Source organism: Musca vetustissima, unplaced genomic scaffold (assembly GCF_032173495.1).
Source record: "Musca vetustissima isolate MV318-11 ecotype Yass unplaced genomic scaffold, APGP_CSIRO_Mvet_v1 utg4449, whole genome shotgun sequence".
Classification (NCBI taxonomy): Eukaryota; Metazoa; Arthropoda; class Insecta; order Diptera; family Muscidae; genus Musca; species Musca vetustissima.
Genome location: NW_026880903.1, coordinates 232,753 through 256,190, shown reverse-complemented (window position 1 = coordinate 256,190; position 23,438 = coordinate 232,753). Strand labels below are relative to the sequence as shown.

The window sequence follows — 23,438 nt, the reverse complement described above, 5'->3', positions numbered from 1 at the left end:
ATATCTAACAATCGGTGGGAGGGAGTGATGTTATGGTAAAAACATAAAGGCTACTAAAAGCGAATTCGAAAAAAAATATGAAAATAAAGAAAAACGGCCAAATGAAACTACAAGATACAGATAGCGCAGAGCACACAGCTGATGCATTCACTCATCAAGCGCTACATTGCACAGCTAATTCCGAATAAGCGAATTTTCACCAGAATTGTTTACCACAATATTTTTTGCTTCTTTTCACCATTTTGTAAATAAAATGTACATATTATTTGGTTACAATTGTCAGTGAAAATCATGAGGCATGACTAAAACTTTAATATGGAAAAATGGAAAATAAATTGTAGGGGTTCAGTAGTAGCTGTTAAAGGAACCATACTGTAATTTTTATTTTTGTTATCATACTCTTCATACACCTTTTTTGTTATTGCAAAAATTGCAAAAAAAAAAAACTGAAATGAGTACCGGTCCCATTGGTACTCTATTCACTTATCTGAGAGCCATTGTCGTATCTCGTCCCCTTCCTCTTGCCGAATGGTAAAATACACACAAATATACCATACGTACGCCTCAAGATAATGAAATATGTCAATAAATATGTCGGTTTATGTTTAAAGATTATTAACAAATTATTTTTGGCGTTACAGTGGGCGGTAAGGTATAATTTTTTAAATTTTAGTTATTCTGAAGCAGAACTGACTGGCAGCGATTTTTTTCGCATTTTCACTTTCCCCTTATTCTGATTCATGTTCGAAAGCGAAAAAATCCGCTTTGGGGAAAAACTAGTTATTCTGGATTACGTGGAGTGGGAGAATGTGATGACATTTTGTGGGAAATTTTTCGCAAATAAATTTTATGGGATCTGACTACAAAAGCATAAGTAATACTTTTATTAAAAATATCTACACAATACTTATTCCATGACGATTTTAAATATTATAAATTGTTATATGCATATTTTTTAACTCAAAACAGAACAAATAATATGTCATTGGAAATCCTTTTGATAACGATGCATGCTCAAACAAGGAATATTTAAGACGGTGCAAAGATATTTTGTGTGAGGATCTGCCTCTCCAGAAAAATATATTAAAAATTGTGGAAAAACCACATAGCCAAATTTGCCTGATGAGCCGCCTAAAAGTTGAAAACTCAAATAAAAATTTTAAGAGAACAATCATATTTTTCTTTCAAATTTATCGTGAGCATGATTTGAAGGACGTTTTTAAGGAAGAGAAGCATATCATAAAATAATTGGCCACTTTTGAAGAATTTGGGACATAAAATATCGCATACAATATAAATACAATATAAAAATTCGAATCCACATTTTCAGCTTCTCCCTATTCATTGTGAAAGAATGTGAAAGCGAAAAATGTTTCACAAACGAGATCTCTACCTAGCGAATATCCAAAATAAGGCTGTATATGAAGTATTTTTGTATAGAAATTTGTATTTATTATTGCCTTTTTTGTTGAATTATTATTGCTTTATGGTTTCTACTGAATTTATTTCATTATAAAAAAATTGTTGTTTTTTGGGAAGAAATATAATACATTTGTTTAATATTTGTTTTGTTTCTATTTTTTAGTATAGTTATTTATGGTCAAGATTGAATGCTAGTAGTTTTTTTACTTCTATTACTTCATTTACTTTGCTTATAACTTGTGTGTCATCTTTCATTTATTTTTTTTTTTTTAGAAAAGTTTCTTAATGTTTATCTTAAACGGTGTAAAGCTATAATTCTCTATTAAACGCGACAAAATAAAATTATTAACAATAAAAAAGAGACCACCCTGTATGCCTATCCAATAGAAGGTATTCCACGATTTAAACTCTAACAAGTAGGCGGGTAATAACCACAGACCCTGAAACAATAACCACATTCCAAAATACCCACAGCATTGTCGCAGTGACATCGATTGGAAATTATTAATACAAAGTGGCAGTAAGGCCAGATACCAAATGAAATATTGTGATGTTACTACGCTATTGAATGTTACCATTGTATAGGCAATGGTGAATATACAAAATGGTAACGTCTGACGAAATTGTCCGAAACCTATGCTTAAATATATGATTATAATAAGTTGAGGTGCCAAAATAAGTAGTTTTTGTAAGCCCCCGACACCATGGCTGCTATCACTACCCAAATATTGCATTAGGAAATATAAAGAGAAATTATGGCGTATATCTTTGCGTACAAAATGATACAAATAAGCTTCATAAATATATTGCCAGCCGTAGAGTCTATAAAAGAAACCCGTTACAAGTATTAGGCTCATCAAGGTTCCACCTATTAATATCAGCTGTTGTAAATTGGGAAATAGAACTACGCGCATAAAATCTTTAAACGATTTCACCAATCTACTGGACAATGTCAAAAAGTAAGCTAAACTAAATAATAAAGGATACAAACGTAAATGTATGGCAAAGCCATGTATCAGACCCGCTGTAAATATCAACCAATTACGTTTCTTAACACTATTGCTACAGTCATCGGATTTGATAATCAAATAGAGGGTAAATATAACAAAAAAGCTCGAAAAACTGTCACCATTTCCTCGGGTGGAAATGACAGCAGTCAATGGATTGTAAAGCCAAAAACAGGCCGACGCTTTGGCAATTTTCTCTGGGCTATTTCGTGAATCCGAATCGCCGTAATTCAATTTCGAAGAAAATTGTGACCCTCGTCCGTACTTAGTTAACAGATATTTCACAGCCTTATTGCATTGTGATTGTAGCTCATTGCGTACTATAATGTAGATTAGCAGGGCGACCAGAATGTCAAAGCAGGAGTATATAAATTTACCCATTTCATGGTACACCACAACATTGGGTATTTGCATAAAGGCCAATATGGGACTATAGCGGTAGGTGTGGCGTCGAAAAGGACTGTTGCCCCTCAGCATTTGTCTGGCTCCATCGGTGACCACAATGTAATCGATATCCGTATATGGTACCTCGGAATATTTATCCATAAACTGGCCATAGATAATTAGACAAATGCGTATTAGTATGGACAATATGATATGTGAACGGAATGTAATGGTTAGTAAACGATCTTTGATGTTGTGACACAGCGCTAAAATGCCTCCCATCTTTCTTGTTTGTTGTTGGTCAGTCATTGTTTTGATCTATGTATTACTACTATTTGTAAAAAAATGTGATTGATCCCTTCCGGTTTATTTTGTTCGCTCTCTGGAAAAATTCTCTCGTTTTTTGCGTTTTTTTATGATTTATAATTTTGTTTTCATTTCTTTGGCAGCAGTTTTTAAACAATCTTTAAACAATTGAAACTCTTTGTCGCAGGTTTTGTGTTGAACATTCAAATCCCTGGTCACACAAGCTGCATAAACTGTTGCCGATTCGGCACATTTTCCTAATAATATTGGATAGTTGCGTAAACGTTGTTTCGCCTTACGCACCGATTCCATTACTTTTGACGTTTTTCAAATACAATTGAATCGGGGGCCGGAAATGATGTCTCAAAAAAGATATCGTACAGTGGCCGAGAGAACAGCACGAGCAATGATCCAGCAATGAAAGTTAACTGAAAGGCACGAGGATTCCGTTGAATCCAATTTCGTTTTGGCAACTGAGCTGTACGTTTCCTTTGCGAAGCTTGTTGATTTAGAATGTCTTGCAATTCTTTGGGCGGTTTGTATGGCGGCGTTTGCATTATTTTCTGTAAGAAAAACAAATATTTTTGTTACTATGAGTAAAGAATAACGTAATGAAGATAAGTCTTTGATAACTATAAAACATACATTTAATACTAAACATATCAACATAAGCTACAAGAAAAGATAAATGTCTGTCTTTCCTCAGTGCATCATTAATTCTCTATATTAGCTCCCAGATAATTCTCAGAATAACTTCAACAGCAACTTATTTGTCTGCCCCCACAGTCGGACATTGGGGTTTACAGTGGTTCGTTTTTAAACAGCAGTATTTTATAGAGATAAAATATTAAATAGATTAACAATATTTGGTTGATATGAAGATTATCAATAGTGTACGGTTTGTGCCTAAATATATAGGCCAAATCTACGTATCAGTTTCTGTAATTCCTAGTTTCAAAACAAAACACAATCTACCCACCACCACACCGCAAATAATGCTAAAAAAAACCATCCCCAACGAACCAAATAAAGTGTATTTTTTTCGCACCGGCATCTATAGACTGACTAATACAAGCACACATGGGTTCCCACGTTTCCAAAACATCCCCCTTAGGAAATTTGGCCGGTAAGTTGAGAATTTGATACAAACCTCTAAAGAGTTATGACAACTGCTTTTCTTTCTTTGGATGTTCCTCCTCTTCGGGTAAATATGAACGGTTTAAATCAATACCAGAGCAACACAACGAAGTTTTGTGCCACTTCAGACAGCAAATGCGCATTTGTTCCAACACCTCCTTACACTTTTCTTCTTGGTAGTTATTTTCTAAAATAAAACAATTATTTTTTACTTATATAATACAACAAAACAAACAAAAACGTGCCAAATCGTGCAAAAATTACCTTTCAAACAAGCTTGTATTCTACAAGCGTTTGCTTTGCAAGGATCTTTTTTGGTATTATATGACATAAGTCTGCCTGCAGTTCCGCAGCAGTAGAGTTGTGTCGGTGGTTCAGCAACGAACGAGTTCAATTGAGCGAATTCAGTGAAATTAACTTTTGGAACTATTGTCAGTTCAGTCAGAAAGTGGTTTAATTAACCACAATGGGCTAAATAATTATTATTTTTTAATATTCGAATTAAAATCTGGGTATTTTTGAAAGATTTTGATATTTTGGAAATTCATATATTGCTCGATAAAGATTTATTCATTCATTCACTAAGTAGGAAATAATAAACCCGCTTTGTAAACGAAATCCATCGGATTTTATTTGACTTATTTGCTAAACATTTTGGATTTGAGAACCAGTGAATTTCATAAATCTAAACATACTAACACACATGATGTTTTAGTTGATACAATATAATAATTATTATTTAAGCTAATATATTTTTAAAACAGAAATTAAAAAAAATATATATATTTAAAACAAATAATAATACCTATATTATTATTAAAATTAATATATTTAAAAGATGAAACACTTTTTTTAGAAAATAAATTTATATATTTAAAACAAATAACCTCATAATACAGTATACGTCATACGCTTTACTCGAGCGTCTGCTGCAATTATGACAGCTGACCATTTACGTTGCGTGCTCATTCAAGACGCCACGCATACTAGCGAAAAAGAGTATCTGTCAGTCTGTCAGTTCATAGAGAATTGGAATTCCGCATAAATTTACTTTTTTTAGAATAAATAAATAATATTGAAATAACCGAAATAAATAATACAAACAAACATAAATTGGATATCAAAATTACACTGGCCAATAACCAAATATCGAATTTAGATTGCCTATGCGTCCGATTGAGGAAAATGCAAGCCTAGAACAAAACTTCTAGAGTAAGAAGAAGAATCTTTTGCAACTGTCACAGAAGGAAGAAAAAACACGCGAAGGAGGTGCGGAAACAATCAGAAGCCAACACTGGCAATTTGGAAGCTTTGGAACTGCATTTAATTATTGCATATCGTTATTGGGAGTACAACAACAACAAAACACATTACAAATGCCATCCAAAAAGAAGAAATACAATGCGCGTTTTCCAGTGGTAAGTTTTGTTTTTGGTGTTGTGTGTAGCGGGGACGACACAAACATTAGTAAAACAAACAAAAGCCAAGCCAAATGGGATGTTGTTTTTAAGGGATGGATGACAAGGAAATTGGCACGGGAATTTCAGAACTTACAGTGATGTGCAAAATGAATGCTGTAAAAATCGACAATGTGAACTATAATATATTAATAGCAAATATTTGTTTTGTTTTCTAGGGACGTATCAAAAAAATCATGCAAAGCGACGAAGAAGTGGGCAAAGTGGCGCAAGCTGTACCAATTATAATCTATATCCTTTTCAAAACAATAACTTTTTTTAATTTCTTTAATTATATTTTATTTTAAAAAAATGATTTCCTTAACTATGCACTTGTGTGGGCTGTTATTTGGCTCAATTTGATTTTTCATTTGTTTACCTAGGACATTGGAGCTCTTTGTCGAATCGCTTTTAACAAAGTCTTTAAAGATTACAAATTCTCGTAATTCCAAGACATTGTCAACATCACACATGAAACAGTGCATCATGTCGGAACAGCGCTTCGATTTTCTACGCGAACTGGTAAGGAATATACCAGACATCAGTGTAGCAGAAGAGGCAGCGAATTACATCGAGGATGATAATCACAGTTCGCCAGATGAACCATATGCCGATTCGGATACACCCTATGATCTGAGTATGCCATCTACATCGACGGTAAGGAGTTCGACGGTGACTCGTCAGCATTCGGCGATGGCAACAAATGGCCAAAATGGTGGCCATGATCATCATCCCCGAAACCATTTGAAAAGATCAGTGAGTTCAAATGCCAATTCCGTTATTATGCATACCACATCGTTGGCAAATGCCGGAGTTGGAGTAGGCGGTTACAGTTCGACAGAATGTTTGCCCCCAAAGCTAGCACGTTCCGAATCGACACCAGTTCCTCCTCATCCACCACAACTACAACAGACACCCACACTGACGCCAGCGTCACATCCACGACTGAAACATCAATCATTCTCAATGCCGTCTAATTGCGTCTCGAGCAACAATAACAACAACAAACCAAATAACACTCCCCAACCAATACGGCCGCCCCCAAAACAGACTGCCATACCCGCACCAATTGTTAGCATCGACTACTGCAATAAGCCCGTGGTGAAAATAGACTATAGCAATTTGCCACAAATAACCACAGATGTGGCATCCGCACCGACGCCCCTGAGTGCCCCAGCTAATATTGCAAGTATGACAACGAATGCTAGCGCGTTCAATTTTACAGCAGAACCAGTTATCAATATTGACCTCTCAAATATTGTTGCGACAACAGTTGATGCCACCGCCAGGCCCAAAACATCGACGCCACCGGTGGCCACCATAAGTATCGGTACCTCTAAACAACAATCTCGTAATTCCAAAACTGTAATGGCGGAGCCATTCGATTCCTCAACAGCAAAGCCGGCACAAATCGCTGCTGTTGCTGCAGCTGCTGCTTCAACCATGACTACTACCGCAACGGTAAATAGCAACAGTTCCTGTCTGGAACTTGACGAAGACTATGACAATATATAAGGCAGCGGCGGTGGAAGCGGCTACACTGCCCTCCCTCACGAGGAGTTTAGCTTTGAATAAAATTTGGATGTAAACATGAAATAAAAAATGCATTATTTTTGTTGTTGTTTACATCGAGCCCGTGTGGATCGTGTTGATCAAACCACATTGTATGTTCAAAACTGCGTTTTGTAAGAAGAAGTGAAATAAAAAAACCAATAAAACAAAAAAAAACATAGAATTCCCATTGATCCCATTTTTTCTAGCTTCCTTTTTTTCCATCCTTACGAAATTATTGAAATGAAATGCACTGATCTGAATATGGATTATGTTTTCTTTGATTTTAAATGTATTTTTTCTTAATTTTTTGTTTCTTTTTGATGTCCATTGATTTACACTTTTTTTAATGAATAAATATATGTATGTATGCGTTTTGTTTTTATTATTTTTTCTTTTTTTGTAATATAAATTTGACCACATTCTTATTGTTTGTTTTTATTCGGACATTATTATTTGTGTGTCTGAGACGAAAGATAAACAAAATACAATAATAGATTGTTTTTTCTTTTTTGTTGTGTAAAAGTCTGTTATAGAAAAATGTTTGTTTTGTTTTTGTAATAATGTGCCGAAATGTCATTTAAAATGGAATAACAATTTTGTTGCTCTCGCGGTACGGTTCAGTTGAGTGTCATTTTGTACTTTGTTTGTTTTTGTTTTTTAAAAAGTTGTTTTCTTTCTTTTACGACGGGATTCCTTTCCAATGTACTAAAATTAAATTAAATGCTTCTCCTTGTTATTACTTGTTGCTCGCCTTCTAGTCTTCCGGTACTTTCCATTGCAGTTGTTTGCCACGATCATAGAGGTTCTTAAGTGCTGCCAGGAATTTCTTTTCCGCCTGCAACTGCAAATAGTGTTTGTACAGTTGCAATGTTGTGCGGGCGTCTTCTACGGAATCATGGGTTTCTGATTGGATTTTTGTGCCCAAGAAATGCCAAGCTAAAAATCTCAATGATACCATACGATGGTGGGGCAAGTGGAATAAATGAACAGTGTCGATTATTTGTTCCGAGGGTACAAAGATATTGATGACGCTAAAATAAAAGATTGTTTAGAATGGAATGCTATTTGTTTACTAGAGACTAGACTTACCGAAAATCGTTTTTCAAACCATGACCCACAAACAGAACACCCACATCTACCAAATATTTTAGTTTTTGATATGAATTTTTCATGCTATTCAAACGTTTGTTACTAAAATTGGCATCCAAATCTCCGGGTTTAATGCCAGAAAATTGTGTCAGATAATCAGCCACCTTTTCCTGTGTCGAAATATAATCATCTATGAAGGGAACACCTTCATCGGGACCTTGTCTGTGAATAAAAAAATTACACATTTTTGTCAAATCCATAAGCTTTACGAGGCATTGGATCTACTTACCCGCGTATACACGAAATACGTGCAACACTCATATGACATGGTTTTATTGTTGCCGTTTTACCATCTGGACGCAGCTCATTCTCCTCCGGATTTAAGGTAACAAATTCGGCATCCATGGCAACTAAATCGCCAGCCTGTGGCATTTCATGCGATTGTAATGGTTTAAACAATGGATCGCCAGCCGTGGTATTTGAATGGGCAACATTTTCAATATCCTAAAAATACAAATATTGAAGATTTTATTGGTTGCCTGCCCCATGGGGCCACCCATAATCTATGTACATACCTCCAAGAATGGATTGTACAACGGTTGCGGTTCATTGTGTGGTACTTCGATTAGGCCATCCAATAATTCATTTTTCTCCGAATTGACACTGCTGTAAAACAAAACACAAGGCACTTTCCAATCCAAAGTAAACCATACGGATTCTTGATTTGATACCGGAGAAATACTAAAAAGGGGAAATACGAACAATGAATGTGTAAACCTCGAACAATTTTGTCTTTGTTGTTCCTGTGGGTGGACTTACCAAAAATCATTGAAAATATACCACTGTTGCTGTTCATCGGAATTATTCATTGTCTCCATTTTCATGGTGTGATATTTTTTGCTAACATTTATTAAAGAAACCAAATTTTTCTGTGTACCATCATCGATTTGACATACCACAGCATGTAAGGCATATTCCCTATACGATTCAGTAACATCCGAGGGGGCATCTGTAATAAAAACAAATGAACAAATGAAATAAAAATATTTAATATTAAAAACCAAAAATATATACCATTGCCTTTAGTGTTGTTCCCTTCTGCTGTTGTTTCCACCACTGTTGTCTTTGTATTACTGTTCTCCGTTTGTACACCTAATTCACCCTGATCATTGAGCGACATTGAAAACGATAAGGGAAACCATGAAGTTTGCCTTCCACTTGGTGATATGTTTACATTTTGTTGTTGTTGTTGCTGCGGCTGCTGTGTGGTATTGGAGGCCATGGAAGGCGATTTACGATCCGGATGTAGGAAATGACAATCACTGCGTGAACAATTAATACCATAACGACAGGGTTTGTTGGTATTCAATGTGGCTGGACTCTCCGATAAATTGAAGTTGTTACGCTGCAGATGACGCCTCAAGAAACCCAAATCTTTTTCATTATTTAAGCCACAATTGACGGTCAATATTTGTGGCAGACTTGTAACCTTAAATTCAAGCAAAAAAATACATCAATTTATTGCAATTGTGTCTCTTATTTTTTATTTACCTTAACCATCTGTTTTGTGGGCGAAAACTTTTTGCAATTCTCACAAAATGCCTGAATACTTTTCTCCGAACTCAAAGAACCCTTCAGTATGCTGCCAAAACTAAAGTATTCCGTTTCTTTGGAGTTGTGTGGATAGCTAAGATTGCATGTCAATAGAATACTCTGTTTTGTTTTTTCCTCGTTACATTTAAGACAGCGATTAACGGTTGTTTGTTTTGTGCCAAAAAGGCGACTGATATCGGTTTCGGTGTTAACCTTACTACGGGCCTCATGATCCTGGTCATCCTTTGTAGTGTCATCTGTCAAATTTAAATAATAATGCTTTAGGTAAGCAATTTCGTTTGTTTTAATATGTATATGTCAACTTACCATTTTTAACATCGATTGCCTGAAATATTTCCTCAGTTTCCTCGGTGACCAATTCCACGGAATTTTTACCTACTTTTAAAATGTATTTAAATGCAACTATTATTCTATTTTTTTCGTAATACGAATTAAATACTTACAATTTGCTGTTCCTATTCCTGTTCCATATTTTGCATGGCTTAGATGGCCATTTTTGCTAGACTCTAAAATCTCATAGTGCATTTGATGCAATATAAAACGATTCCAGTTCTAAAAGAAAAATAATATTTTTATTAATTCATGGATATTTAGGAATATTAAAAGTTTATACATATGATTGGGCGCCAACAGACATTTTTTCTTTTCAAACAATTATTGGCTTTGAACTATTTAGCTAAATCGAATTTTGTAGTTTTCAAAAGAATATTTTCAAAAAACGCTTCTTTTTCAATCGTCTTGTTGTTGTTGGTGTACACTTTACGATATGATTTACCTGTATTAAATTCATTAGATTAACATTAGATGAACGATCCGATAATATAAGTCCCAATGCAGATGCCTCCGGTACAGTTCGAAAAGAACGCAAAAAATTACTGGCCTGACATGGTGTTGAAGCTGTCATAACAAATTTAAACAAATAATCCATACAATATTCATTCCAGGCTTTTAGTCCACTTACCGGTACACTTGTCAAACATATTAAAGAGAAAACCCAGTTCACATGTCAGACAAAACTCTTTGCTGCATCTGTGTTCCAATAGCTTTTGACGTAACGGTTCAATGAAATACAAAATTTGCAGCATAGCATTGCAATAGGAATTCGGCAGTGTTGCCTCTAAGCCAGCAAAACATGTCTGATTATGCTGTTCAAAATCAAAATCTTGCGTTCCCAATTTCGAATATTTCAATTCAACTTTACGATAACGTCTAGGTATAATCTTAACACCGGGATCGGATGATTTAATGGTATTTGTCAGACCATTACCGTTGCCAGCTATTCCACTTGCATTCTCTATGATGTAGGGTATCTGATTGCGTCGTTGTGTCCGGGGATTGGGCGAATAACCAATGGGACCTTGCATTTTCATGTGATTTAAGATTTCGGCATCGATGGGTTTGGGGCGACGATATTGATAATTCAGCAACTCGGTTGGCCAATCGGAAAACCAGCGAGACCCGGTGACTAAATGTGGCAAAACAATCGATGACAAGGGGAATGTGGTATCCGTAATCGGCACAATGGGCAACTGAGGCAGGGGGTCTGGAAACTCAGTTTCCCTCGAAAAACTATTAAACTGAGGCTGGGGTACATTTACGGCCGTCATAATACTTATGTGTCCCGATTGATCGCCAAATGCCAATGCCTGTGATGATGAACTAACATCGAAACTCAGCAAACAGGGATTGCCTGTTGTATTTATCTGATACATAGCTACGCGTGGCTCACTCAGCTCCACTGTATCCACCAGCTGCACTTGGCCATAGCTTGAGACGACAGCCAAGCGTGATGTTTGTGATGGTAAAAATTTCAGCAATTGTGGATCAATTAGTACTTGAATGGGTGATATCAAACGCAGCATACGTAAATCATAAACCATAAGGAATCGATCCACAGCAAGGGTACCTTGGCGGCCACTGTAGCCACACGATATCAAATAATTACCCTGGACATCGAAGTCTGATAGGCTGCCGGTGTGGGTCTTTATTGTGTGCTCAACGTGCAGAGAATTCAGATCACGCAATGTTACATTTCCAAAGGGATCACCGGCGAATAGAAAACGGGAATTTTGACGTAACACCGTGCAGCCTGCGGATCCCACATGTTCCTATAACAAGGACATTAGGAGTAAAAAAACACACAATGACACAAATTCTATGCCTGTCTACCCACCAATTTCGTTTCCTTCAACGTCCTCAAATCAAAATCAATCATTTCATCCTGGAGACCAGCCATTATCAAACGATGCGGTGACAACTGTTGCATGCACACCATTTCCGTCATATTCTTTGATTTGTGGGTGAATTTCGGAATTCCTCGGCGTATTTGATGTCTCAGCGAAGTTTGTGTCAATGCCAATATGCCCGAATCAATGGTGGTTATTTGGCGCACAATGTCCGACGGATGTACTTGGAATGATGTATACTTTTGCAATGTGTTGCTAAGATAATATGATGTTACATGACCCTAAAACGTCATGAAAAAGTTCATTAGTTTTTTGTGGGCACAATACCTATATAAATTCAAGTCACTTACACCTTGATTGCCCATCCACAAGAGTTCTTCATAATTGTCAAAGGTAACAGCTGAAACACCAAAATTTTCCCCACCATCTGCCAATATTGGCACCATTTCCATGTAATCTGGTTCGGAGCCCAAATTGAAGCCAGCGAAATTTGGCGAGTAATGGGTTGCAGCAGATCGAGTTCCTCCACCATCATAGACATCTATTTACAAACACCCCACAAACACAAAGGTAACAGGTCAACATAACTACAACAACACTAACTCACTTAGCATATCCTCACCTGCAATGGGATCTCCACAATAGACGTAATCCATGTTGGGACAATTGTTGTTTCCTTATTGGAAATTCACTTTTGTTTTTCTTTTTTCGTTCTGCGTTCGGTCAGTCGGTTGGCTGTGTGTAAGTTGCTGTGTGACGTCTCTTTGTTTGTTGTGGTTTCTTCGACGTCTACATCAAAACTTTCCCCCTGCAATTTCGACTACGACAACGACGGCGACGACGACAGTTCTTCAATGCTAAAGTTGCTCGCAATAATCCTTTTTCGATGATTTTCGTTTGTAGACGATAACGTAATTCACATTCAACATGCCACACGATCACTTAAGAAGCCCAACAATAATTTAAAAAAGAAATATTTTTATAAAATTGTGTTTTTAAAATACAATACGATTACAGTTATGACAAACAAATTATTATGTATATACAAAAATGGCTTACACACAAACACACACAGGCAATGATGAGGTGACCGTATTTTGTACGATTACAGACTAATAAATGTCAATATTTATCGATATTTCCTCTTACACACTGCAAAAATATTACGGCCATAGCATAATGAATAGGTAGTCCATTTAGAGCAGCTGATGTCTTGATTCACTGTGAAAGTGCATAATTTCTCCTTGAATTCTAGGAGCAATGTTGCCAACCATGTGAAATATTATAAGGAAACATTTTGACAGATGGTCAAGACAAAAAATAAAGGTTTTTGTTTTGATACATCACATTATTATTGCATCATGGCACAATGAATATGTAGTCCATTTAGAGCAGCTGATGTCTTGATTAACTGTCAAAGTGTGTAATTACCACTTGAATTCGATGTGTAATGTTGCCAACCATGTGAAATATTATAAGGTATGTTGTTTTGTTTAACTTAAATGGCCTATTTGGCTTTATTACTATACGTAATAAAATTAAATTAAATTAAAAATTTGACAGATGGTCGCGACAAAACAAAGGTTTTTGTTTTGATACATCACCTTATTATTGCATTATGATTCCATCCTTCTTCAATTTTTTGTGCTTTTATTTCAAATATTTATTTATTTTAAGAATTATTTGTTGTTTTCTATTAATTCTAGCAATTTCTCGTACATTCGGACATTTATTTTATACATTAAGGGTGATTTTCCGAATGTACTGTTCTGTTCAAATTGTTGCCAATTTTTTTAATTTTCATCCGTAAATGATTTTATCGGTGTTTATTTTACTTAATTAAAAAAAAATTTCGAGTTTTTTGCAAATATTAAAAAAAAAACAGTAAAGTAAAGAAAGCAAAAAATTTGTCTGTTCCCTACTAGATTTTACTATTTTCTTCGATATCATAAGGGAAAATTCGTTATTGTAGTAAAAAGTGGTAAAGTGGCAGTACGGGAACCGAACAAATGTTTTAATTATGTGGCCACTTTAAAGTCCATGGTACAATTATACAAGGTAGGGTAGCTTTTGTCAGAAAGGAAAAAATACACCTCTACCTTATGGAAAATAATAAACAAATGCAACAAGTCGTTCTGTTCATTTAACCAATTTTTAACATTTTACCAAAAATTAATGGAATGTCACTTTTTTTCTATGTGTGTAATGTTTTGAAAAATATAACAAAATATATTTGAATATCGATTTGTTTATAAGATGAATTTTAGAACATTTATAAGAAATATATGATTTGTGACAATGTGAACACCCCGTGTGATACGTGTTGAGGCACCCTGTTACATACACATTTCAAACAACATTTCACATCAAGTTCATTATTACATCTCAATCCCGATCTGACTAATATTTTTTGTTAGAAAATTACGAGAAAAAAATAAAAATTGTGAAAATGCCTTGTTGTCTGGAATCACCTAAGGAAGAATTGGATGTATCCCTACAAATCTTATCACTTTATAACACGCCACAACATGCTGATCCAGTTACGGACCCTCAGGTGGTGCGAGAGATAACACAAACCGATCATCTAAACAAAAAACTTTTATCAACATTTCTTCAAAGAATGAACGTTATGGAGATCCCTCCCCTCGCCGATAATGAAGACGACGACAACGCCAATGAATTCGATGATTGATTCTCTATTTTGCTTCGCTTCGTTTTTGTGTGCAGTATTTTTTCTTTGTGTGTAACTCTAAACTTATAAAAAATAAAACTTATAAATAAGGAAAAATGTAAATAGTATGTACGTGTTGTTGATGGTGTGGCTTCAGTGACCTTATATACGTCGTCGTTTGTTGTTTTGCACGGGTGGCGGTGGTGTGGTCGATGGACTATTCGATTCCAGTGACATTGATCCTCGTGTACGTTTTGGAGTTCTTTTGGGACCATCCGCAAGTTTTGCTGTAATTTTCTTATCCAATTCCTTGACTGTGGGCGTTGTGGTGCTAGGTAATTTGGTTTGGGTAAAGGATTTGTCTGCAATAAGGATTTGCCTTATACTTTCATTGACGGAAATGGTTAAAGACTTACCTTTAGTTGTGTTGTCTGTTGCGACGGCTATTATTGATGGCGGACCGTCGCTGGTGGTCTCCTCAGATACGTGTCCCCTCTTCTTTGACAACAGCAGAGAGAACTCGGCCTCTGGCAAGGAGAATTCTTTTTCATCATTGGGAAAAGGCAGTGGTTCCAATTCATCTAAGGCCTCAAGATTGTACAAAGTTCGTAAATGGCCCCAAACGCTTTCGGTGTCACGATTCAAGCCTTTGCAAACAAAAACAATTCAGCGGTGTTTTAAGTTTCAGGGGTAGTGTGCTAAATACTCACGTTCGGCAATACAGGCTATGTAAAAATGCTTGTTAACACCGACAGGTTTCAGGCCGGCCATGGCATAAAACAATTGAATCTCTTCTTCGGCGGTCCATTCATGATCTGCTGAGGCAGCTAAAGTGCTCCTCTCTCTTGCGGTCATCGTCATTTTGAAAGAAAAAGTTGGGAAATTAAATTAAAATGGCTTGGATGGTATTCTTTGCTGCTGCAAAAAAATAAAACAAGAGGAAGAGTGTGCTTCATAACAGGGTGGTTCGGTATACTTTTTTTTTATTTTACACGACAACAAGTTAGTTGTTGATGAAAGAGGATATAACAAAGAGCATAAGAAACGACACATACGATTTGTCGTACAACATTTTCGGTTATCTGTCAATTGGAATCACCCTGTTGGCTTTTTGATTTTAATGTTTACCGTGGTATGGTAGCATGTTATTTTGGAAATGGCTTTTGGTGAGCAGCACGTGTTGGGATTTTCACCCGATGGAAAACTTTTTGCCCTAATCAATGATCAGGGTATTCTGAGGATATGGGATACAGATACCAATGAACTCAAGCAGGAATACACACCGAATCTGCATTTGTCCGGACCATGCTCGGCTTTGGTGTGGATAACGGTCTCCACGGCCGCAAGTGCTATCAAAGACAAAAAGGTGAGTGAATACCAGCCACATGTTACATGTAACAATTAATAAGAAAGTGTTTTTTATAGGGAAAGAAGGCACGAAAATCCAGCGAAAGCAGTGAATCCCTTTATATTGCTCTGGGCACATCCAAAGGACAAGTGTCCTTGTATTCCTATGCCGAAGCCAAGGTAAACAATTATTTTGCCTTATGTACCTGGGGAAAATTGTGAATAGTATTCCTATTTTAGATTGAACGCAGTCTTAAAGGTGAAGGACACAATGGTAAAATCACATCCATCATTCGAGATACGGAGGGACATCTGTACACCTGCGGAGAAGATTGCCAAGTTATTGTTTGGTCTCTGGCCGAAGAAAAACAGTTGAAGTCATGGAGTGTTGGACCCGAGAAACCTTTTAGTATTTCCCTAATGCCTACATCCAAATCATTAGTGGTCGGCTCTCGATCTCTCAAAGTATATTCCACAGACAGGGAAGAATTGGTCCAGACATTTACGGGACACACTTCTGAAATCAACCTGATGGCACAATTTGTCAGCAACGATGGCAGCGAATATGTTCTCACAACGTCACGAATGGAACGCATTATATGCCTGTGGAAAATAGGCAAGAAAGGCCGCAATAAGCCGGCTGCTTGTACCTTACTAATGGAAGATATCGCTCACTGCCTAACATGTCACATCGACGATGAGAACACACTGCGTGTGTCCAGTGTCACCCGAAGTGGTGTAATACATGTATATGTCTTGGACATAGATAGCATCAAAGCGGACAAACCACTGAAACCAAAAGTAACCATTAGCATTGCGTCCGATAGTACAACTGTTATTGAGCCCATTACTGCAGTGGCAGCTTCGTTGCAACATTCGACCAAACAAGGAGAATTACTCTTCGCCTATGGTGATAAACATGTTATCGTATTTGAACAGCTGAAACCAAGTTTCAACGAAAAAATGCAGGTTTTGGTGCGCAAAGATCCACGCAAACAAGCCAAACAACAGCTAATAGGAAAACGCAATGAAATCGGATCAGAGAAGGCCCTCAAAATGATTACACCCATAATAGATACCAAGGACGTGGACTACAAATCATCGATAGCAGTGACGAACAAAAAACTGAAGCCATTAGATATGCCCATGGAGGCACGATTGCAAAATCTTAATCTTAATGTGGGTGAGGGCAAAGTAGTACCACAGGCTCAAAGTAAGGTCCAGTTATTGGTACAATCGCTGCACAGTAAAGATGAGACGTAAGTTATTCGCTCTTTGGAGTCATGTTTCTGTGCAACTCATTGAAATTTCTTTCTATTTTTCCAAAGGTTATTACGTTCCGTATTATGTACAAAAGATATGAAGACTATACAGTTGACATTACAGAAGTTACCTGTCCAATATGTTGGCACCTTGGTCAATGAATTGACCTTGTTAATGCAGCAAAGACACACCAAGTGAGTAGAGCAGAAATTGTATTGCGGAACGTTAATTAAATAAGAATTTTTGTTTAGTGTGGAATATGCCATGAACTGGTTGAAGGTACTAGCCCAGACACATTCTAGTCAGCTTATGGCGTTGGGAGCTGAAGATTTGCTAAATAAATTTGGACCCTGTATTGGAATAATTGAACATAGAGCCAACTGTCTCAAAGAACTGTCAAAGTATGTGGCAAAGCAACAACTTTAATGACACAAATTAAACTGTTGTTAAACTGATGTATTTTTCTCTTACAGACTGAATGGTCGCTTACAATTACTTGTTAGTCAAATCAAACGAAATAATGAACAGGATCAAGACAATCTTAAGAGTGATAATGTCTTGGTATTTGAGGATAATGATGGTAAGCTTTGAAATTAAACGAGAGAGTAACAGCCATGTGGGTTAATACAAAAATTCTTTGCTTTAGACTCCTCAACATCCGATTTAGATGATGCCATTAACAAATCTTCTTCAGATGATGAATGGGAAGAGGGCGAAGAGGATGATGAGGATGATCAGAAAAATGGTGGCGAATCAATGGATCAGGATGATGATGACGACGATGATATGGATATGTAGTAAAAGAGATCTAAATCTTTTCTTTAATTTTAAGTTATGTCTATAGTTAGTCTTTTCAAAAGTACCGAATATCCCCCACCCCCAGATTCCCACAATATGATGATGTGATGCTGATGGAAAAAGAAGGAATTCAAATACAGTGTACGCCGTATTTTTTTTAAAACATCTAACAAATAGGTCTTTTATTTTCATTCCTTTTGTGGTTGTTAGTTACATTCTACATCTATGTTTTCCGGATAATGAAGAGTACATACGACAATAGGTTTTAACAATTTGTATATCTCATATTGGGTAATATGACAACGACAGAGGGCAATAACGCTGATATTCATTAGTTTTTTCTTTTGAACTTATATTTCTAAAGAATAATCTTATAACATGTTTGTATGTAAAAGCTTATAATTTGTGTGTTTGTGTGTGATTGAGTGAAAATTAGAGATTAAGCAAATAATTCTACAGATTGCACAAAATCCTCCAAACGAATTTCGTAATGAAATTAAATTTAAGGAAATGTGTAATGCAAGCTACTAGATAACCTTGCAATTTAGTACGTTTTTTTTTTTTGGAGAATCAGTTTTAATTTGATGCAGCCATTTAAGACCAATTGGTTTTGATGAAATTGATGAGACCATTGGTGGAGGAGTCGTGTGAAGAGACCGGGTCCTTGTTGGCCAATTCAGGTTCAATTGCCTTTGCCAATTGTTTTCCCAGTTCAACACCCCATTGATCGAATGAGTTGATGTCCCAAACAATACCTTGGGTAAAGATTTTATGTTCATACATAGCTGTAAAGGAGTAAAAGAAAAAACGAACTTTAGTTTGAACTTCGTAGCTATTTTGGGGGGTCTTGTAAACCTACCAATAAGAGCTCCCAAAATGAAAGGTGTCAATTTCTTAACAACAATGGAGTTGGTGGGACGGTTGCCGGTGAATACTTTATGGGGCAAGAGTTGTTCCAATTTTTCTCCCTTGACGCCGGCCTTTTCAAGTTCAGCCTTAGCCTGTTCCGAAGTCTTGCCATAGGCCAGGGCCTCAGTTTGTGCCAAAAAGTTGGCAAGCAAAATTTTGTGATGGACACCACCAGCAATTGGATTGTGAGTATTAGCTGGAGCAATGAAATCGCATGGAATCAAACGAGTACCCTGGTGAATGAGTTGATAGAAGGCGTGTTGGCCATTTGTGCCGGGTTCGCCCCAGATAATTGGACCGGTGTTGTAGTCGACCACCTTGCTGCCAGTCTTGGTAACAAACTTTCCATTACTTTCCATATCACCTTGTTGGAAGTAGGCGGGGAAACGGTGCAAGTATTGGTCATAGGGTAAAATGGCATGGGTTTCAGCATTGTAGAAATTCGAATACCAGATGCCTAGCATTGCCAGAATGACGGGGGCCTATAAATTACATTTAATCAATAAAAATATTCCAAAGACGACAAATTTATTTCCACTTACATTTTGTTCGAAGGGAGCATTTTTGAAATGCTTGTCCATGAAATGGGCACCTTCAAGCAATTGCTCGAAATGTTCAAAGCCAATCGATAGGCAAATTGACAAACCAATGGCTGACCACAAGGAGTAGCGTCCTCCCACCCAATCCCAGAAACCAAACATGTTTTTGCTGTCAATACCGAATTCAGTGACCTTTTCCTTGTTTGTAGACAAAGCCACAAAATGCTTAGCAACAGCAGAGGGCTATAAAAGTTTCAAAAAATATTTTGTTGTTGTTGTAAATTGCTGATAAGAGAAAAAAACTTACATCTTTTGTTTGTTCTAGTAGCCAATTTTTGGCCGATGTGGCATTTGTTATGGTTTCTTGTGTGGTAAAAGTCTTCGAGGCAATGATAAACAGTGTGGTTTCATAGTTCACCTTCTTCAAGACCTCAGCCATGTGGGTACCATCAATATTGGAGACAAAGTGGGAACGTAGGCCCTTGCAGTAGGGCTTCAAAGCCTCAGTGACCATCAGAGGACCCAAATCGCTACCACCAATGCCAATATTAACAACATCTGTAATTTGTTTTCCCGTGAAACCACGCCATACACCCGAAATGACTTGATTGGTGAACTCCTTCATGTGGGTCAATTCAGCACGGACATCGGGCATAACATCTTTGCCATCGACCAGAATTGCTTCGTCTCCGCGATTGCGCAAGGCAATATGCAATACAGCACGATTCTCGGTAATGTTAATGGCCTGACCAGACATCATGGCGTCACGAGCCTCAGCAACGTGCCTGACTTTGGCCAATTCCAAAAGTAGATTCCATACTTCGGGTGTAATACGATTTTTTGAATAATCGAGTAAGATATCACCATCATTGGGTGTGCTGATGCGCAAACTGGAATTCGAAAAAAAACAATTGTTTTTTTTAATTTTCAATCACTTATTTGAATTTTTATGAATCTCATTAATTAATATTTAAAAAAAATGTGTGTGCTTTAAAGTAAGGACATTTTTTAAAATAAAGATAGCAGTCCATATTGTTGAATTTTAATTTAAATTAAAGAAAATACTGACGACCACTGAGTTGGTGGTGTTTGATTATTTATAAAAATTGATTGACGGTTAGGTTATACCCATATATGTTTGACAGTACATAAAACAGGCACATCAATATTTAATTAAGTTGATGAAAATATGTCTCCCCTGTGGTGATATTTTATGGGGAGTGGCAAAGGACGGGTCATGAGTTTAAGGGGTGGAATACGCACACTTTCATTTTTTTAGTATTCGAATAAATTGAAATTAATAGATAATTAATTGGAATACACACTTTCCGTGTTAAGTATTCAAATACAAAAACAAAAAAATATATATTTGAATTTTAATTCACAAAAATACATATATACATCGATGACGTATTTCAAAGAAAATCATTCATTAATGAAAAATCCGACAAAAAGTATCTAGTAGGTAGGCAGACAGCATCACATATTCAAATCTTATATTTCAATATGTTTTTTTGTATTTTTTGCAAACCTCCACATGTGCGACTTTCACTTTTTCAAAAAAACATCTATTTTTGGTTTTGTGAATGTAAATCACCTTTCAAAATTCAATGAAGGTGCAATCAAGTAATGGTATCATGTAATAGTTAATACAAATTCTATATATAATAACCTTGATGTAACCTGCTGGACTATGTACTTATTTAAACAAGGATTTACTTATCTATCTTCAATAATAAAGAAAAAATAATCCCACTTTATAGATAATGCAATTCAAAACCCACAATTTAATGCCATAAAAATTACCTGAATTTCTTGAAACGTTCAGGATCACTTTCAAACAGATTTTTTATATTAATTTTTTCGCCATTCTCTTTGTAATAGTCGGCAATTTTTTTGTAAACCGCTTCAGTTGATAGCAATGGTAGTGGACCAGCCATTTTACTAGTGGTTATCTTCCGATAATTTAAGTTTAAATAGTTAATAAAAAAATAAGTATATCTTTTCCAACCAAATGCCGACTGGATATGTGCCGTGAGAATTTTGAACTTCTTCTTCCAGGCAATGAATACAGAAACAACTTTTTCAATGTCAAATGAAAAACAAATTTTTTGAACTTCTTCTTTAGTGGGCATTCACATCGAGTGACTGCGCAAAGAAAAGGAATATGTTATTTGGAGACAGGGTAAATGCATCTGAACAGCTGGTTAGTACAGTGAGTTGTCAAATAGTTATGATTTAAAAAAATATGAATTAAAATTGCTGAATTTTTGGTGGATTTGTCGAGAAATACGTTTCTTAATACATTTTTAATCGTTTGATTAGAACATTTTTTGAAACAAATTAAGAAATTACAAAAAATTATATTGTTATTGATGTTGGATCAAATTGATGTGTTATTGCCTCGGAGTACTAAAAATTTGAAAATTATCTGCGGTTTATATATCTGTTGAAATGTACCGTTGTTTTCTGAAAAAAACTAAAAAGAAAGCGAAATCGGATGTTAAGAATCAAAACATAACAGACAATCTGATGTAGGGACATTTAGCTCGAAAATAAACAAAACAGTGCTTGAAATCCAAAGCACATTCTACCCATACAACGGATAATGCAACGGAACCATTCAGGCCCCGGCACAATGGTCGCATTGAAGCCATCCGTCGCTTTATTTATTACCAATAATACAACAACATGGTGATGATAACATCAACACTGAACGTTACCATGTTTTTGTTGTATTATCGAAAAAATACATTGTTTTGAATGTATTTCAAAACAAAAAAAATCCTACATATCGAAATCCTTTAAGATTGTTCCGTTATAAAATTGAAAAATCATATTTGTGAATACTCACCCACACGGCATGTAAAGAGGGAGAAGACACATACGAGAATGTCAGACATTCTTCATTAAGTTAAATTGTATTAAATGACTATTTACAAAGGATTGCAAACATTTGATCGCAGTTTTCTTTCATTATTTTACGTTAAACACGTCATGCCTAAAATTTTCGTATGTGTTTTACCCTTTATACCTTGTTACGAGGTGAAATTCTCTGCGAGGATTTATTTGACATATATACATTTGTTTTGTCCTCAAAGATCTACTAGAGTTTCTTAATCCAGCCCAGTGTAAATGTACAGTTATAATAATATTAATATAATTTAGATTTAATAAAGGAAATGTATTCATCTGCAGTAGTCCAGCCAGTTTGTAAGTGACATTATCAATATTACATAGCCAAGAGTCAGACACACTCAAAACTACTCCAATTTATTAAAAATAATTACATTTAACTTTTATTTATGCTTGCTGGTGTGTACACTACTTTACTAGGTAACAACATTGTCGATACTATTTTCTTCGATATCATATAGGAAAGATCATTACCGTAGTAAAATGTTGTAGATTATTGCAGTACGGGAAAAGGCCAAAACACTCAAATTTATTTAAATAATTAAATTTAACTTTTATTCTATTTATGCTTGCCGGTGTATACACCACTTTAGTACGTAGCAACATTATCGATTACGTTGAGTTCTTTCATTATCGCGTATTCTTTCTCCCCCAAATTTGTAGCAGATGGAACGTTTTTAATTTTTGTTTCAGTCACATCTAGCAAGATGGCGACATAGTGTGTAATTAAGAAGTCGAAATCAAGAAAAAATTGAAAAATTCTTTTGCTGTGGCTTGTGTTATTTTATTTCCAAATAATTATTACAAAAAACTATAATTTTACATGGCTAATATTTCGA

The 23,438-nt window shown here is 35.9% G+C and overlaps 9 protein-coding genes across 9 annotated transcripts; 2 read left to right on the top strand and 7 right to left on the bottom strand.

Annotated features, from left to right (window-relative positions):
* Positions 1-1,676: 1,676 nt before the first annotated feature.
* LOC133326835 (GPI mannosyltransferase 1) lies at positions 1,677-3,122 on the bottom strand. The gene has a single exon (XM_061535440.1). The coding sequence runs from the start codon at positions 3,120-3,122 to the stop codon at positions 1,692-1,694; it is 1,431 nt and encodes a 476-aa protein (XP_061391424.1). The 3' UTR covers positions 1,677-1,691.
* An 88-nt stretch (positions 3,123-3,210) lies between these two features.
* Positions 3,211-3,431, bottom strand: LOC133326842 (uncharacterized). The gene has a single exon (XM_061535448.1). It carries the CDS (start codon positions 3,429-3,431, stop codon positions 3,234-3,236), a length of 198 nt encoding a protein of 65 aa, XP_061391432.1. The 3' UTR covers positions 3,211-3,233.
* Positions 3,311-3,676, bottom strand: LOC133326841 (uncharacterized). Its single transcript, XM_061535447.1, has one exon. The coding sequence runs from the start codon at positions 3,674-3,676 to the stop codon at positions 3,431-3,433; it is 246 nt and encodes an 81-aa protein (XP_061391431.1). The 3' UTR covers positions 3,311-3,430.
* A 603-nt stretch (positions 3,677-4,279) lies between these two features.
* On the bottom strand, positions 4,280-4,587 carry LOC133326834 (cx9C motif-containing protein 4). The gene is made up of 2 exons (XM_061535439.1): positions 4,521-4,587; positions 4,280-4,443 (listed from the first exon to the last, which is right to left on the bottom strand). The coding sequence occupies exons 1-2, from the start codon at positions 4,585-4,587 to the stop codon at positions 4,280-4,282; spliced, it is 231 nt and encodes a 76-aa protein (XP_061391423.1).
* A 1,045-nt stretch (positions 4,588-5,632) lies between these two features.
* LOC133326833 (dr1-associated corepressor homolog) lies at positions 5,633-7,228 on the top strand. Its single transcript, XM_061535438.1, has 3 exons — positions 5,633-5,674; positions 5,893-5,965; positions 6,093-7,228. Exons 1-3 carry the CDS (start codon positions 5,633-5,635, stop codon positions 7,226-7,228), a joined length of 1,251 nt encoding a protein of 416 aa, XP_061391422.1.
* A 790-nt stretch (positions 7,229-8,018) lies between these two features.
* LOC133326832 (PAN2-PAN3 deadenylation complex catalytic subunit PAN2) lies at positions 8,019-12,812 on the bottom strand. The gene is made up of 14 exons (XM_061535437.1): positions 12,764-12,812; positions 12,507-12,697; positions 12,144-12,437; positions 10,932-12,078; positions 10,746-10,867; positions 10,414-10,522; positions 10,277-10,345; positions 9,908-10,206; positions 9,431-9,845; positions 9,176-9,365; positions 8,932-9,097; positions 8,646-8,860; positions 8,357-8,578; positions 8,019-8,298 (listed from the first exon to the last, which is right to left on the bottom strand). The coding sequence occupies exons 1-14, from the start codon at positions 12,810-12,812 to the stop codon at positions 8,022-8,024; spliced, it is 3,765 nt and encodes a 1,254-aa protein (XP_061391421.1). The 3' UTR covers positions 8,019-8,021.
* Positions 12,813-14,989: 2,177 nt separating this feature from the next.
* LOC133326849 (uncharacterized) lies at positions 14,990-15,688 on the bottom strand. The gene is given in 1 exon segment (XM_061535454.1): positions 14,990-15,688. A coding segment is annotated over 1 exon segment (699 nt).
* A 295-nt stretch (positions 15,689-15,983) lies between these two features.
* LOC133326831 (WD repeat-containing protein 43) lies at positions 15,984-18,235 on the top strand. The gene is made up of 7 exons (XM_061535436.1): positions 15,984-16,193; positions 16,253-16,354; positions 16,415-17,433; positions 17,503-17,631; positions 17,689-17,838; positions 17,911-18,017; positions 18,084-18,235. The coding sequence occupies exons 1-7, from the start codon at positions 15,984-15,986 to the stop codon at positions 18,233-18,235; spliced, it is 1,869 nt and encodes a 622-aa protein (XP_061391420.1).
* Positions 18,236-18,827: 592 nt separating this feature from the next.
* Positions 18,828-21,647, bottom strand: LOC133326845 (glucose-6-phosphate isomerase). The gene is made up of 5 exons (XM_061535450.1): positions 21,490-21,647; positions 19,991-20,573; positions 19,687-19,926; positions 19,095-19,626; positions 18,828-19,020 (listed from the first exon to the last, which is right to left on the bottom strand). Exons 1-5 carry the CDS (start codon positions 21,621-21,623, stop codon positions 18,830-18,832), a joined length of 1,680 nt encoding a protein of 559 aa, XP_061391434.1. The 5' UTR covers positions 21,624-21,647; the 3' UTR covers positions 18,828-18,829.
* Between the last annotated feature and the right edge of the window lie 1,791 nt (positions 21,648-23,438).

Coding starts and splice junctions, on each gene's coding strand:
- LOC133326833 (XM_061535438.1), top strand. CDS start 5,633: ATGCCATCCAAAAAGAAGAAATACAATGCGCGTTTTCCAGTG. Junction 5,675..5,892: donor ACAATGCGCGTTTTCCAGTG/GTAAGTTTTGTT, acceptor TTTGTTTTCTAG/GGACGTATCAAAAAAATCAT. Junction 5,966..6,092: donor AGCTGTACCAATTATAATCT/ATATCCTTTTCA, acceptor TCATTTGTTTAC/CTAGGACATTGGAGCTCTTT.
- LOC133326841 (XM_061535447.1), bottom strand. CDS start 3,676: ATGCAAACGCCGCCATACAAACCGCCCAAAGAATTGCAAGACATTCTA.
- LOC133326845 (XM_061535450.1), bottom strand. CDS start 21,623: ATGGCTGGTCCACTACCATTGCTATCAACTGAAGCGGTTTACAAAAAA. Junction 19,627..19,686: donor ATGCTCCCTTCGAACAAAAT/GTAAGTGGAAAT, acceptor TGTAATTTATAG/GCCCCCGTCATTCTGGCAAT. Junction 19,021..19,094: donor CATTTTGGGAGCTCTTATTG/GTAGGTTTACAA, acceptor ACTCCTTTACAG/CTATGTATGAACATAAAATC.
- LOC133326831 (XM_061535436.1), top strand. CDS start 15,984: ATGGCTTTTGGTGAGCAGCACGTGTTGGGATTTTCACCCGATGGAAAA. Junction 17,839..17,910: donor TGTCTCAAAGAACTGTCAAA/GTATGTGGCAAA, acceptor TTTCTCTTACAG/ACTGAATGGTCGCTTACAAT. Junction 18,018..18,083: donor GGTATTTGAGGATAATGATG/GTAAGCTTTGAA, acceptor TCTTTGCTTTAG/ACTCCTCAACATCCGATTTA.
- LOC133326842 (XM_061535448.1), bottom strand. CDS start 3,431: ATGGAATCGGTGCGTAAGGCGAAACAACGTTTACGCAACTATCCAATA.
- LOC133326832 (XM_061535437.1), bottom strand. CDS start 12,812: ATGGATTACGTCTATTGTGGAGATCCCATTGCAGGTGAGGATATGCTA. Junction 12,698..12,763: donor TGCAGGTGAGGATATGCTAA/GTGAGTTAGTGT, acceptor GTTTGTAAATAG/ATGTCTATGATGGTGGAGGA. Junction 9,098..9,175: donor TATATTTTCAATGATTTTTG/GTAAGTCCACCC, acceptor TCCCCTTTTTAG/TATTTCTCCGGTATCAAATC.
- LOC133326834 (XM_061535439.1), bottom strand. CDS start 4,587: ATGTCATATAATACCAAAAAAGATCCTTGCAAAGCAAACGCTTGTAGA. Junction 4,444..4,520: donor AATACAAGCTTGTTTGAAAG/GTAATTTTTGCA, acceptor GTTTTATTTTAG/AAAATAACTACCAAGAAGAA.
- LOC133326835 (XM_061535440.1), bottom strand. CDS start 3,122: ATGACTGACCAACAACAAACAAGAAAGATGGGAGGCATTTTAGCGCTG.